Below are 16559 nucleotides of genomic sequence, written 5' to 3' on the forward strand. Positions count from 1 at the left end.
CGGCAGCCATGAATTACTCGCTTTCTTGATATCTTGGTTCGAACGGAATGAAAGAGAAAGAGAAAGAAAGAGAGAATGAGAGAAATAAAGAGAGAGAGAAAGAGAGAGAAAGAAAGAAAGAGAAAGAAAGAGAGAAAGAGAGAGTCAGGGAAACCGGTGAGCCACAGTGGTGAGCCGGCCGGCTGTTGAACGGCTTCGTCGAGCAGCAGCATCGTCGGTCTCTCTGAAGAAGGGCCGGTGCGAGCGGCCCTTCGGGCCACTTTGCATAGCCGAGGCTCATCGGCTACGGCGGACCTCCCACGGGCCGACCGGCTTCGAGCCATCGAAGATACCTTCTTCTTCTTCTTCTTCTTCTTTATTTTTTCTTTCTTTTTATTTTACGTCGTGTGTCCTTCTCTACCTTGTCTTTTCCTCCCTCACCTCAACTCACCTCGTCTCTCTTTCTCTCTCTTTCTATCTATCTATCTTTCTTTCTTTTTTTCTCTCTTCGCGATTCGTCGAACCGCCATGAGCCGCTCAATCGACCAAGAAGATACCACGCTTTTGCAATCTCCAGTTCCGACCAAGGACGAAAGTGTGAATTATGAAATTGGAAGGTTTCCAAGCACGGATATACTCCTCTCTTTTTTACCACGATAAAATATAAATACCTATTACTTTCTTAACATATTTTCTAAGTAACACCATAATAGTTTCTAATATAACGGATAATTAATATTTCAATCTTAATTTTGCATAATCGTTGCTTCGTAATTATCTATCGTGATAATTCAAGATATTGCAGAAAACAAAATTCTTTTCTTTTTCTTCTTCTTCGATAACATTTCATCTTACTTCGATTGTACAGATGCATGAAATATATATGTGTATATATATGTATATACATATATATGTATCTTATGTACAAGCATGTATCGAGTATTATAGTTTATGTATACATACTCTACGTACTTGGAACCGGGCATTCGCATGTTTCTATTCTCATGACCGAGCAACCTGTATAGCCGGCCTTGACTCGTAACTCCGCTCTCTTCTCTCGCGTCTGTAAAAAATGGCAGCGCGTCCGGTGCTCTTTTATCGAAAGGATGAAAGAGAGAGAAAGAGAGAGACAGAGAAAGAAAGAGAGAGAGAGAGAGAGAGAGAGAAAACCATGACGAGCTTTAATGCCCGTTCAATGCGCACTTATCGCAAAGGAGAACCTCTACAATGCCCTTCAAACCTATCAAAGCGAACCTACTCGAGCTCGATCTCGCTTGAACAACTATACCGACGAAACGATCTGAAAAATTCTAGATCAAAAAATATATATATACACCTATATGTATAAACATGATATATTATTTTGATATCGTAAGAGCGATTATTATAAAACATACGTGACACGTGCTAGTAAAAAAAAAAAAAAGAAAAAAACAGCAGATCATGTACTAGGTGTCCGGACGATACTCTTTGAAAAAGAGAAGAAAGAAAAAAAAAGAGAAGAAAATAAAAGAAAGAAAGAAGAAAAAAAAAAGAAAAGATTTTAAAGGGTATTATATTTTTTGTTCAACTCGCGACATTACTCAGCGATGCCTACACCACATTACATCCTTTTTATTCTTGGATGTTGAATTTTATTTTCATTCTTTCCGGACTGCACCCACCGAGGTGATCTTGCAGAATATCTTGCGTTGGAAGGTCAATCTCGTTCGTCCGAAGCAACGAAGAGAAAAGGCTGAATATACTCTCTCTCTCTCTCTCTCTCTCTCTCTCTTTCTCTCTTTCTCTTTCTCTTCCTCTTTCTCTCTCTCTCTCTTTCGATTATAGTTATGTACACCAGCTTCCGAGGTTACAGACGGTTAGTAAGAAATATTCCACGGGGCGATTGTATCGAATCAGACTGGTTCGAAGTCCGGTCTCTTGCTTCGGGCACCTACGTGCACGCATCTCACACTCCGTGTTTATATACCGTGGTATATATGCCTGAAGCAGTTCGCTCGTCCTCCGATATTACTACCTTTGTCGTAACGAACCGTTAGTATGATTCTTTGTAATGAAACACCCCGTTCGGAAGTCGTTTAGTTCGATCGCTTGGTTAGTTCCAACCCCCCAATCCCCTCATCCCGCCTCCTTTTCCTTCTCCCTCAGCTCCCCTCCCAATTCGAATCAAACGGAATTCGTTCGATCAGCTGATCGATTCGAACGTTCAATTTTATTCGATATTTAACGATTTGTTTAAATCGATAATGATCGTATAAAAAACTTTCGAACGTTTCCAAGTACTTTTATCAATCTTTTACCATTATATCTAGCGATCTATATATGTGTATATATATATATATATATAAAATAAAAAGAAAAAGAAAGAAAGAAAAGAAAGAAAAATTCATGTGAAGTAATAATAACAAGAGCAAAGACCTGATATACGACTCCCAGACAAAACCTTTTTTCTTTAACGTTAGACGTCGAGCACGAACGTAAACGCTCGTGTAACTGTACCCTTTAATCCGCTAATAGAGATCAGTTTCTTACGAAAACAGAAGTGTATGTACTACCACCCGCATATCGAGTTCGCTGAATCAGCCTGAGTTAACTCGTGATTCGAATCCATAATCTCCTGAGACCGCGTCGATGGGAGTCCATTTGAACTCAGAATAGAGAGAGAGAGAGAAGAGTGGGAGAGAAAGGGAGATGCAGAATTCCTCGTCAAAAGCGTCTACGACCCTATCGCGTGTTTGAACAATGGCGATTAACCCTTCGTTCCATTGTATTGGACAAAACACGAAATGGAGAAAACAACAACGTACACGTGATAATGGATGAACTTTGGCTATTGATGAGAGAGAGAGAGAGAGAGAGAGAGAGAGAGAGAGAGAGAGAGAGAAAGGGTATATAGCATTGTCAAACGTGAATTGAATTAACGTTATCCAGGCAACGAAGACTGACAGCAATTAAGGAATATAAAAAGAACCTTGCGGGATAGCGATAACTCGTTTACACTTTTGAAAGTCGTTTTTCGCTGATTGTACGGCATATTATTAAGATTAACAAGTTTGAAAATTAATTAAGTGGAGTTTGCATATTCGTTGATAAGAATCCCAGTGATTTCAGATGTTCTTTCTCGTAAAAATTTCCATTTTTATGAACTTTACGAACTCGAAGGAAATATAAATCCAATATTTAATTCGAATAGACAATTGGTATCAGAGAAACTACTGGATGAGTTTTCTCTATCTCTATCTCTATCTCTATCTATCTATCTTTCTCTCTAAATGTCCGTCTGTCCCTCTATTTTTCTATCAACGCCTGTTGGAAATTAAAGCTACGGATCCAACGTCACGGAAGCTACGTTCCCGAAAACAACCGGAAATGTTGAATAAAGCGGTACCCTACGTACGGGGACACGGGTGACGTGAATTATACGCCTGACGTAAGCGCTCCACGTGGTGTCAAATTCTTCGAAACGAGCATGCTTAAGCTTCAAGAAATATATAGGTACTACCTATCGTATTATATCGAATATAAGATAAAACAATTTTTTTCCCTCCTTGGGGACAAAGACTTCGAACGATAAAAGAACAAAATATGCGTTGCACTGCACGTAGTGCATTCCTTAAAAAAAAAAGAGAGAGAGAAAGAAAAAGGAATATATAATAATAAAAATCAATTTTTAAACAAAGAATAGAGACTTCCGATAGATAAATATATCCGTGTCTGTGTGTGTACGTGCATGTGTTTATTTATATTTTGTTTTTTCATTTTGATTACAGCCGAATCGGACATTTGCACGTTCGCGGCACGAACGGAACACTTTCACGTAACGAACAAACCATCGACGGCGTTGTTCACGTCGAACACGAGACCGAGGGCACTCAAGGAATTGTACGAAGCCGCCGGCGTGGTCGCTGTCAGAAGTTTGGATTCGTTGAGAAGGGATGGCAGCTCCATGGATATGTTCCTCTGCACACCCGTTCTTGGAAAGAGAAGGCGGGACCAAAGTCTCGACATCGAGTCCAGAGTCGTAAGCAATATTCCTCTGCTCGTTTTTGCGTTAAAAACCAAATATGAGTCCGTCTCTTTCACTCATTCGCTCACTCTCTTTCTCTTTCTCTCTTTCTGCTTTCGACCTTTCACCTTTGCCGTTTCTCCCTATATCGCCGAGTCAAACAACACTCCGCAATTATTTAATTTGTCGTTCGCCGTACAAATAACATCGTACAATCATCGTGCGTATGTCCCTTATGTCCCTATACGCGTTTGCAAAGTCTTTCTTTCCTTTTACTTTTTTTTTCCTCTTCTTTTTTAGAAGGCAAAAATACTCTTCTCTTTCTCTCCTTCTCTCGAGATGCAAACCCCCATACAAAAAAAAAAAAAAAGGATCTCCTTCGGACACAATCAAAAACGTTTGCTTTTACTTTCAGCTCGAACGAACGCTCTTTCTCGAGAGTTGTTTTAGCTTTTGAACCGGAACATCGAACAACCATATGGTATCGTGAAAAAGAGACAGAGAGAAAGAGAAAGGAGAATTGGGGTGGGGGTGTAATATACCATGGATTCGTTCGTATGAATTCGTTTTCGATGAAAAAACATATACGATCGTAAAAATAATTATAAAGTATTATTTAATAATAATTCGAGGTCAACGTTTACTCGACGTTCGATTAAACCTTCTTCATTCGTATCGTATCCAAGTAATTTCCAAGAAGAGCAAAAAATCTTTAAACACCTTTACCAGACGTCTCTCTCGACTTCGTATCTTCTACTTCGTACATATAAACCAGTAAGAAATCCTCGAGGCTCGCCATCTTCGAACTATTCGAACCTTCTCTTTTTCCTATCTCGCTTACATAATATCCGTCGATCTAGCACGATTAGAGATCTCTTCTTCCCATGGTACACGTAAGTACCTACATTCTATATCGAAATGAAGGCTACGTGACGTCCATTTAAAATCTCTTCGTACATCTATATGTACCTTCCTTCGGTAGGTATATCCTCTTATGTATCGCTATAAAATTTGATAGGAATCGATAAAATCAAGAATAGAGATTCGATAGATGGAAGATTTCATATGGTGAGATAGAGAAAGAGAATCGAAGAAGATTTATACGATCTTTCTCTCTGTCTATCTCTCTCTTTCTCTTTCTAAGGATTTTCTCAAGTTGGCGACACAAGTACTCGATCCTTCCGATAAAAAGAGAAAAAGTACACGGACGGGATGTCTGTCAGCGAGCGGTTGTCTAGTACCATCTCATCTTCACCCGAGAAAGGACTCCCGCGGTGAGCGGTAGCATTCTCTTCCTACCATAATCCTGGCTTGTCCTAACCAGCTATCTCTTCGTTCGGAATTCGCAGCTACGAAACTCGATTCTCGAAACTACGATATCCTAGTCGTTTATAATAGTTTCTAATTGAACGATAATATAAAGAAAAAAAAAAAGAAACAAAAACAGAAAAACGAACATTTCCGATGACTTTCTCGATGCTATGTTTTATTTATATTTTTATTAATTATATAAATAAAACACATATTTATAAATTACATAAATATATTAATTAATTAATTAATTAATTAATTTTCTTTCTTTTCTTTTCTCCTTCGAAAGAGCTTCCCATAAAAGGAATACGTAAGTTCATTTCCAACGTACGCGTAAAAAGATATCTTTTTTCAAGGGACAGCTGTTTTGGACATAGGACGATAGGATTAAAAGAACGAAAGGAACGATAATTATCACATTGCGTACCATGCCGATCGTTAATATACATTCGAGGTGTCGTAAATTATTCCTGTCCGATAAACCTTAATTTATATCGTCGAAGAAGTTAATTTATATCGAGAGGAAGAAGAAGAACAAGAAGAAGAAGAAGAGAGAAGGTAGATTGAGGGGAGGATGCAGGAAGTTAAACGAAAGGAAGGCACATCGATATCGAGCGATATCATTCTCATCACGATGTCTTCAAACACAGTTTCGCGGCAGCTGTTGCTTCGTCCTTAAACGACGACGATGATGATGATGATGATGATAATGATAGTGATAATAATAATGAACCAATTCGTATGACTTAACTTCTGGTTAATTTCTGAACGATTTTCCATTTCTCTCTCTCTCTCTCTCTCTCTCTCTCTCTCTCTCTCTCGTTCTCTCCGACATTTGATTGTTTATCGCAAATCTTAAAAGAAAAAAATCCTTAGAAACCTCCTCGATATTTTTTCACTTGGAAAATATTCACTATAATCCCTCCATCCTCCATTTCATTTTGTCATTCCATCGAGAGAAAAAGAAATCGCAAAGATATTGTTTAATGGACTATTTAGAGCAACCTTTTGGAGAAGATTTTTAGGAGAAGGTCGAGTAACACAATCCGTTCCGTATTCCGTGCGTGAAAGTCGCTTCGTTAAGAGGTGACATCCGACAATGGCGTGCCCCCACGTAAGAAAGAGGAGCATAGACCGTATAAAACACGTAGCCGTTTGCTTTTCGCCGTCTCGAGTTTCGAGAGAAACAGAAGCAATAGGATGATATTCACCGAAGACCGACTGGTGCCTACTATCTTTTCCTTTCTTCTTATCACCCTTCTCTCCCCCTTTCTCTCTCTCTCTCTCTCTATCTCTCTCTCTCTCTCTCTCAAGTCATGAAACTCTGAAAACGAGAAAAAAGAAAAAAAGTTTCTCTTTTCTCTGAGATTTTGTTTCACACCGAACATTTATATATCCTTTTCCTCTCATCTACCACCCACCCCCACCCTACTCTCCCTAACTTCTACTCTCCACGCCCTTTTTTTTGTCTACCTGTCTTTATATCTCTTTCTCTTTGCTTTCTCCGTCCCTTAGCCGGCTGCTATCGAAGATCTACGAAGATGGACATCGGCAGAGGCACTCGGAGACGTCACCGTGCCACCGGACTGCATGTCCAGAATCCTCGGAGACACGGCCGACGACGAAGCCGTGGATCACAAGTTGCCCAGTCCGGAGGAACAGGTTCAGGCTGTTGCACTCAAGTGAGTACTGAATTTATGTCCTCGTAAAGATACTCGATACTCGACCCTACTAAAATTAACTATACCTCCAGACGAGTTCTCTTACACTTATTCCTCTCCTCAATACTCCTCTCCTCTCTTCTCTCTTATTTCTTCTTCTTCTTCTTCTTTTTCTATTACCAAAGATTTTTAATAACATTCTGAACGTGTTATCGACGAGTAATTATTTTATTAATTAGTTTACGCGGGAAAAGAAACTTTAAGATATTCCAAACGTTATACGATAAATTTGTCTACTTGTTTTTCTCCTTCTTTCTCACTATATGTGTGTGTGTGTGTGTGTGTGTGTGTGTGTGTGTGTGTGTGTATGTATATTTTTTTTTCGTAAGTAAAATGTTCGAGTAGTATCGATGACGATAGGATCGTATAATATACGTGGTAAAGTTAGAAGACATAGAACGAAAGAGAAAGAGAGAGAAACATATTATCAAAGTACGCTCTTTAATGTACACTTTCTCTTTTGAATGTCGATCTATACTTACAGTTAATAGTATCATAAATCTTCGAGATCATCGTCATGAGAGAATATTTGAAAATTTTTTCTAACTTCACACACACACACACACACACAGAATTTGATAACTATAATACAAGAGAAAATCGATGACGCGTGACTCACGAATATTCACAGATTCCCGGCGGAAATCGTAGCGGTAGATGTAAGCGGAAGAGGGTTCGAAAGGATGTCAATGAGAAGAAGGTCCTTGCTGTCGGGTCCGGAGATTCAACAACAAGAGACAAACGTTAAGAGACGATCAAGACCACGAAGGCCAAGAGGAAAGAGACGAAATACGATCGCTGGTACCGATCAAAAGGAGATTCGTCAAGCTATCGGAGGGTAAGAGGTTTCTTCTTTCGAACTAGACGTTGACATCGAATCTCGATCGATATTTCGATAAGGTGAAGTAGTCGAGGAGATATACTGACGCATAGCATCGCTTTATTTAGACGCTACTGGTCGGTTCGCATGTCTCACCGTAACGCGGTAAGAACAAGGTGAAAATGTTTTTGATGCTTAAAACGAATGAAACGAATGTATACGGTGTTTGATTATCCTCGGATTAATATTTTATTATATATACCTTGATCAATTAATTTTCCTATATTTATTCGATAAAGTTCACGACAAGAAGGATCATGCATGCTTTATGAGAGCACCATTATGTAATAACGTTGCAATCAGATTGATCGAGACGTTGATCACACTAATCGCACTAACCGATACCTTGCAATGATTCAAACGTAAATGTTAGCACGATAAAGATTCTTATCAGGTATATTGTAAGTGCTGAACGTGAGTGCGTGTGGTTAATTTTGTGAGATGCTCGATAGATCTTTCTTAGAAAGGATTGCTTTTTCCTAACGTTCGTTCTACGTGTCCAGAGAAACGACGGGAGACGAGCCGGAAGAAGCAATGCCTAGTACAACACCAAGGGCTCATCGTTCGGCTAGCACCGACATACTTGGTTCGTCGAAGAAGGATACGTCGACGGAAAAGAAATCTCATTTCAATACCTTGAAGGCTTGGGGAATGTCCAGGCTAAAGTCGATCGGTCAGAATAAATCAGGTACGCAACAACAACAACAGCAACAGCAGCAGCAGCAACAGCAACAACAGCAACAGCAGCAAGAAATGAGCGAATCGAACGCAAGCAGATCGGAGCAGGGTCAAAGCCAATCGAGATCGTTGCCAGCGGACGAAACGAATATTTACGAGACTGTTAACAACAGGCGTAAAAAGGACAAGTCTCACCACCAAAGGAAACCAAGCTCGTCTAGTTCAAGCGGTAAGAGTACATCGTCGATTCCTGTGTCGATCCCTAAGTCGATTCCAGTATCGATCCCATCGGGTACGGAGAGACAGGGTAGCGTTAAGTTGCGCGAAAGCGCGGCACAAAGGAGAGAAAGACGAAAAGGTACTAGCCGCGATGACGCACCTCATTCCAGTTCAGGAAATTGGAGCGCATCTTCGGAAAGTGGTAGAGCTAGTATCGGAAGCGAGACCACAACGACGACTCATCAACCGAGGTAAACGACCTTACGAAAATTATCTTTACTATCCTCTTTTTTCTCCTTTTTTATGTATATATATATACATATACACAAATGCACGATTACAATCGTTCGTTAAAATTTGGATAGATCGACAACCACAGCATCGATCGGTACATCTTCGACTTCGTTGAGTCACGCGAGACGTCTCAAAGGAAGGGACACTTCGGCTTCCTCTTCGGTCACCTCGGAGGGTACTTTAACTCCCGACATCATACAAGATATAGCGGTAGTACCGTTTTCGGACGACGGCGAGACATCGTCCGTATATTCCTGCGACACCGAAGGTTATTACACTTCCTTCCATGTCGATTCTGGATTGAAAACATTGAGAGAAGAGGAACCACTTCCTCAAAGTCCGCTAACGAAATCGAACGGAGTTAGTTCCGATCCAACCTCGCCTATCATCGAGAACGAGTACGAATTGTTCGGTCGGGGATCAACTTCGACGACCACGAGTTCAGCCGGTACCGTTTGTACGGCTCTGATGGCACCTCCACCACCAGAAAGAAAATCCAGTCTAACCGTAGTAGCTATGGTAAATAGTGAAATGTTTTCAAAGTCAATTCATAACAAAGTTCTATTTCATTTCGTTTTTTTTTTTTTTTTTTTATTAAAGATACTCTACTTCCTATTTATTATTATCGTTGCATTATCTTCAGGTCCATGGGGAAAATCAAAATGGTGGCGAATCACCGGACAGTGGTCACAACACTTCCTCCTCGCCGGTCGAGTCAGCCTCGAGTCCAGCCTGTACCGGAAGATCCTGTTCAGAATTCGAGTACTCCGAATCGAGCGATCTCGAGGGCTGCGAGAGGATCGAGAGAATTCGTTCGAAGACCGCGATCAATTCGAGTAGAATACCATCGATGTGCGTTATAACTCCGCCTTGTTCCGACGACGAACACGTCAAAGACGTCGATCCGTCGGAGAAGAAGCATCAAGTTCGGAATAAGAACGACGTTCAAGCCGCAGGATCGGTATTGATGTCCGCCACCGTTGGAACCTCCAAAATGGAGGTGATCAATGGACAGGATAAGAACCTTTACGCTACCGTCCAACACGTAATACCTTCTTCCACTAACAACAATAGCAACGACAACAACGGCAACTCCGAGAGACCTATTACGAATAATCATCAATCATCGCAAATCAAAATCAGCCCGTTGAGCGGTGTTTTGGGTAAACTTCGTGGCGTACTTCCAGGTAGGAAGCACGTCTCGAAGAACGTGGTTAATGGTCTTAACAACGCGGACTCCGGCGACTATGTTACGATAGCCGACGTGAGGAATAATAATGACAAACGACCGGAATCAGGATCATCGTCCAGCACGACTTCCTTGGCCCGTTCGCCGAGCACTTACGCGAATTCTGATATATTTAAGAGGGACGCCGAATACGTCTGTCTGAGCGAATTGCCGAAGAAACCGGACTCGTCCTTGGAAAGGAAGAGACAGGGCGCTAGAGTTACTCTCGATTCCGAAGGCAAGGTCGTTTATTCATCGGATAGTCTCAAGAGAAGAAAAGGAGCGCACACGACCTTCAATCCAGGTAAGATCTTAAGATGTTGTATGTATTTTTGAGGACAGTTACATTTACTAATATTAATCGAGAGGAAACGATTGCACGTATTACGCAGGTCCATTCGTAAGGGAAGGAGTATCGCCTAACCCGTCACCATTATTACGTCGAGCAACGCCAAACGTACGAGCTGTCACAAAAAGTCAAGACACCGTCGATAGCAGCGAAAAAAAGACACCGTCTCCTACGACATCGCCTACACCCTCACCTACGTCACCTACGTCGCCACCTACGTCACCGCAATTGGGTAAACTCATTATTCGGGCGGCGAAGAGCCCGGACAGAGCCCCGAGTCCCGACTACGTGAGGACACCCGCGACCGTGGTGGGTCCAAAGAGTCCCACGAGTCCTCACAGACAAGTGCGGGGAGCGTACGTCAACGTGCAGGCTGGCGACGAAGGTAAGACGACCGCGAACCCGAACGAGATCGTTGTTAAACCTATCGAAATATCACGGAATAGAGGCGACGATGACGCGAAACATTTCTTTACAACAAAGAATTCTTTGCTTTTTGGAAAGAGTAATCATAGCACTGTTTCGTTAGCATCTACCTTTGATCCCACCAGAACGAATCATCCGGATGATAATCATCCTGTCGGACTAAACAACGTCGAAACGATGAATCATCATCGAGTACAATCGAACAAACATGAGTCGACTAACGTCGACGTGATCGATATCACGAATTCACAATCGAATTTGGATAAACCCTCTTCTTTCTGCCCAAAGATCTTAAAACCCACCGGTAACACGCCCAAATTAAGTAGGAAATTATTGATCTCCGACTTCGATACTCCTAACTTTTGCAGAAAAATTGTTGGTCAAAACGAAATGGAAAATACTGTAGGATTCGATCGAATTATAAATGACGAGCAATCATTGTCTACGTTCTTTCATACGACGAACAACGACGACAACTCTATAAGTAAAGATTCTCTCGTGGAATACACGGATAACAATTCCGAATCAAATTCTGATTCGAATTCGACGAAAAGAGGTACTCGAGACGATAGGATAGATCGAAAAATAAAACGGAGCGAGAGTTATCGCATGGCTAACAGTCCTATAATGTTCATCAAAAAGTTATCCAGCGGTACCGAGAAATCCTCCAAGATATTCCGCACTCCTTCCGAGGAGTTGCAAGAGGAATTGCTTAAGGAAAGGATCAATTATCCTGAAACGGTATCTAGTCCAGAACCACCGATCGAGCCTAACGTTAATTACGGAAACGGAAATATAAAGATCACGATGCCAATCGTAATACCGAGTAGTCCAAGACCAAGAGCTTTGGATCTACAGCCTGTCAAAGTTCTCGAATACTCTGGCAACGACACTGAAATCTGGTAGAAAAAAAAAATCAATAAACCAATTCACTTGTCCTTTCGTTTTTCGAGCTAGATATTTTTTCAACGATCAAACAGATATTTCGAGCTCGTTAGAAATTATTCGGTGCTCGGGCACCGTATGTCGTCTATTAAAGATTAATGGCTTAAGGACCAATTAGATAACGTAACTAGCGCGAAAAGTTGCATTCGAAATCACCGGCGTTATCTCGGGATTGGCGTTATGCAAAGAAAGAGGAAGTGTCGGCCGGCGAGTGTCATTGTCTCGAGACATATAGGGGCATACGCTAAACGAACCGTTCGACGGTCAAGATAACAAGATCTAACGATTCACTCTTTTTCTCTCTCTCTCTCTCTCTCTCTCTCTCTCTCTGTCTCTGTCTGTCTCTCTTTTTTGCTCTCTAATGCCTAGCGGCAAAGAGTGATACGGCAGAAACCATTGCGGTTGTTCTATCTAACACGTCCGAGTCTGGCCAGCTGCAAGCTGGACTCGTCCGACGAACCTCATATTTAACGTTTCACAGAAAGATAAATGTCATTTTCTATCGGTATGTTCATTGTTCAGTTCGTGGAATATTTTAGAGTTCAATAGTTTCATCGATAAGCTGTTTAGAGACAAACATCCCCAACGAAGAAAACATGTTACAAGATTAACAGATAAATTTTATCGAGAGTTTTCGAGTTTACTTTCGATTTATCTTCGTTCGTACTTTGACGGATATATTTTTTCTTCTGACTCTACGTTCGTCATACTATTTGCTTACTGTACAAGCTCTCACGTTACTCGTGCGATTTGCGATCAAGGACGCGAAATATCAAGAATCTTTTGGAATATATCGAAACGATTTTTTTTTTTTCCTTTTTTCTCTTTTTGATGCATCCTCGTTTGTTTACCAATAACGGTTGATTGTGAATGATCGATGTGCAGAATATTTGCGTAATGTAAAAAAAAAAGAAACAAGAATAAAAAGATCATAATGACAATTATCGATTCGCGGAATGACGTTTTGGAATACGTATCTTTCTTTTTTTCTTTTTTTCTTTTTCTTCCAACGAGTTTGCGTTCTTTTTGAGATCGTCGGTTCAATGGGACGAATAGAAAATCTTCCGCTATGTCCTGTTGGTATACGAAGGAGGGTTAAAGCTCGGGGTCTCGATAAACTGGAAAACTCCAGGGAGCCCCCAATGAAGAAGCTTCACTTTGTTAGCCCTTATCAGTATCATTAGCCGCTGGCTCAATAGCCAACGAAGTTGCGTCAGACACGCGATGTTTATCCCACTTGATAATGCCACAAGATTCCGATAAACAAAAATCCCTCCCGCTCGTCGTGAATAGAAATACTTTCTTGGAGTGGCTGAAAGCTCCAGTTCGCTTTAGACCGATTAACCCTCACGGTTCGTGCAACAGTGTTTTTAACAACCATCGTTTCTAATAGAACCGAATCGACCTCTAATATCGTTATATTGCATTCGAATCTTTCATAAAGATATTAATAATGAAACGAGCTGAAACACGATCGGATGATAATCCTAACGTTAGAACAATCTTGAAGGAATATTCGAAAATTTTTAGCGTGAAAGGAAAAGGATCGATGAAAATCTTTAAAAGTTCGAATCGAATCGAATCGCATAAATGGTGCTGACTCGTAAACTCGAAAGAAATATTTTTATTGTTTCCCGGCATATAGTAAATTTAAATATTTCGCGGGCAATACGATGATAAGACGGTATCAGTGAATGAACGAGGAGAAAACTTTGTCGCTAGACAAGCAGCCGCCAGTCTCGGTAATCTAACTTGCTCGCTCGCTCTCAGTTACCAAACGCGACCAGCTGCTACTTTTTAAACGACCGTTCGACCTACGATCAGTCTTTCGCGAGCGATTCAACATGCTGGCGAGACATCTTCTATTCATTGCTACCAGACGACCACGTAAGTCATTTTCATCAACATTATTATCATCATCGTCGTCGCGAAGATGTCATCGTTATTCGACCCGACATCCGATTTATTTCTTTCGTTTTTCTACTTTCTCACGTAGCTATCTCCTTTGTTTCTTTCTGTTTTTGAACAATGGTATGACTAATCGACTCAACTTTCCGACCCTTCTTTGTGACGTCAGATCAGACGAAATCACCGGACATAGCGACTAAAAAAAAAAAGCTTAATGTCCCTTGCATTTTTTTTTCTTTTTTTCTTATAAACTATTCGATAATTATATTTATTGTTTCGCTTAACGCGGAACAGTAAATAGGTGTGGTAGAGCGTCGTAACAATAACGGGATGATAAGTCTTGTAAATCCGACATAACGACAAAGGATTTTTTAATACATAGTAAACCCAATCTCGCGACAACTAATTAACAAGATAGATAAACGATGCATAGTGCTTAATGTTTCGTAACTTCTCCATTTATTACATATACAAAAATCGTGCAAGGAAATAAAATGCAAACATTTCTTAAGAGAATATCCGAGCGACGATATTAATAAAAATTTCTTTTTATCCGTGCTATAAGAGATATAAGAGATCCGCTGCACTGGTGCACCTTTGATAAGGGCAAATGTTGTTGGTACAAAGTGCCATTTCTTTTGCGATTTTATACGATCCCTGTTATAAAGCCAGACAATTTCAGAACGAATTTTTTCGTCGTTGTTGTTATTATAAATAATCGAGTGGAAATAAAAGCGATTCTTTTCTCTCGTCGACAACTACTACTGCTATTATTACCATTATTATTACTACTATTATTACTATTACTATCCTACGAAAGACCAACTTCATTCGCAGATTCCAAGCGGATCGTCGAACTCACTTTCCGGAACGTTTTCCTCTCGCTCTTTGTATCTCTCTCTCTCTCTCTCTCTCTCTCTCTCTCTCTCTCTCTCTCTCTCTCTCTCTCTTTCTATGATAGTATCTTCTACTAACTGACATGCAAGAAAGGAGAAAGACTCGCATAATTTTATTCCTTTTCGTATATAGCTATATTCGCTTATGCATAAGCTTTCTTCGTATTTACGTACCGCTTCACAAACGTACCAACAACCAATAGGCATATCTTCTACCCAAACCATATTGCCACGAAGCGTCGTAAATTCTTAATTTCAATGGATATTCAATACGAAGAAAACGCGATGAGAAGGGCTACGCAACGCAGAAGATTCGCAACGCAGATGTGCTGGCGTATAATATTCCTTCTTATTTTCTTTTTTTGGAGAAAATATTTTTTCTTTTTTTGCTCTATCTCTATCTCTGTGTCTCTCTCTCTCTCTCTCTCTCTCTCTCTTTCTCGAAGAAAAGAAAACAAAAATAAAGAAAACCAAAAAAAGGACAACGTCTTTTCACCGTGACATCGTTGACATTGCTCGTATAATTTTGAATATACGAGTAATGTATACATCGTAGCGGTTCAATTACGAATTAGTCGTTTCAGAACGCATCATTTACTATCGCAAATATCTTCCCTTGTTCTCTTTTTTTTCTTTTGACCCAATGGATCACGTCTTATCGGACAAAAAATGTCTTACCATGTCAAAGGACACGACAAAATCGATGGTCGTTAAAGCGCTTTATCGCATTTTTATTAATTGAATTAAATTCGACCTAATTCGTGTCCCATCAAATTTTAATATATTCTCTTCGATGACCCTAATTTTTTTCTTCCCTCTTTCTTTTTTCTTTTCTTTCTTTCTTTCTTTCTTTCTTTCTTTCTTTCTTTCTTTCTTTCTTTCTCTTACTTTCTCTTTCTCTTTCTCTCTCCTTTTTTTCTCTATTTATCTACTAACTTCTATTAATTAATCCAATTTTCATCCACGGTTTATCTAGTCTGTTTATGCGAATGATTAACTCTCTTATCATGTTTCGAATTATATTTTCGTAACGTCGCCCGAGTGTCTGCTAGTCGTGTATTTGCAAAACACAAGGAGTACAAGGAGCACTCGTGTAATCGCGTGTATGTGTGTTTGTGTTTGTGTATTACGTGAAACACATTGCTGAATAACTATATTAATCGAAACACGTCGATCACGCGTTTCCTTTTTAACATACCCGCACGAACATACGCACACGCACATGCATATGCACACACGCACATGCATATGCACACACGCACGGATTTAAATCAAATGACAATTATTTAAAGACAAGATCAACGGAACTCGATGGAAATTCATGGAACGCGTATCCGTCGGAAAAGTATGCATATTTAATATTTACAATTTCCTATTATCGCACAGAACATTTTCTACATTACGTACTACATCTTTGATAACATTATGCGAGGGCATTGAAAGATTTATCGTAATAATTATGAAACGTACGTATATTAATCCTGTTTAGATTAACCCATTAAAAAAAGCCTTAACGATGCGTATGTGTGTATTTAAATTTCATCCGAAATCAAATCTTGACAATGACGTATTGACTTATGCACTTTTATGTGTATGTACTTTATTATGAACTTTCTCTCTCTCTCTCTCTCTGTCTCTCTCTTTCTTTTTCTCTTTTTTCTTTCTCCCTTTTTCTCTCTCGTAAGATTTGCTAATCGCCAACGGAAAATTTCGTTTGGT

General features: G+C 40.1%; 1 protein-coding gene across 4 annotated transcripts in view; it reads left to right on the plus strand.

Moving 5' to 3' along the window:
* LOC127064128 (mucin-4) overlaps positions 1–16559 on the plus strand; it is a 75155-nt gene that overhangs the window by 50430 nt on the left and 8166 nt on the right. For 2 of the 4 annotated variants that reach the window (XM_050994726.1, XM_050994728.1), the window contains exons 2-9: positions 3750–4000; positions 6812–6978; positions 7649–7855; positions 7966–8013; positions 8401–9045; positions 9160–9607; positions 9732–10620; positions 10709–11050. In XM_050994726.1, coding sequence (XP_050850683.1) covers positions 3750–4000; positions 6812–6978; positions 7649–7855; positions 7966–8013; positions 8401–9045; positions 9160–9607; positions 9732–10620; positions 10709–11050 — 2997 coding nt within the window. The remainder of the gene's footprint in view (positions 1–3749; positions 4001–6811; positions 6979–7648; positions 7856–7965; positions 8014–8400; positions 9046–9159; positions 9608–9731; positions 10621–10708; positions 11051–16559) is intronic. The other 2 variants (XM_050994727.1, XM_050994729.1) reach the window with 1 other exon arrangement.

This window comes from Vespula vulgaris, chromosome 5 (genome assembly GCF_905475345.1).
Source record: "Vespula vulgaris chromosome 5, iyVesVulg1.1, whole genome shotgun sequence".
In the NCBI taxonomy this organism is placed as follows: domain Eukaryota; kingdom Metazoa; phylum Arthropoda; class Insecta; order Hymenoptera; family Vespidae; genus Vespula; species Vespula vulgaris.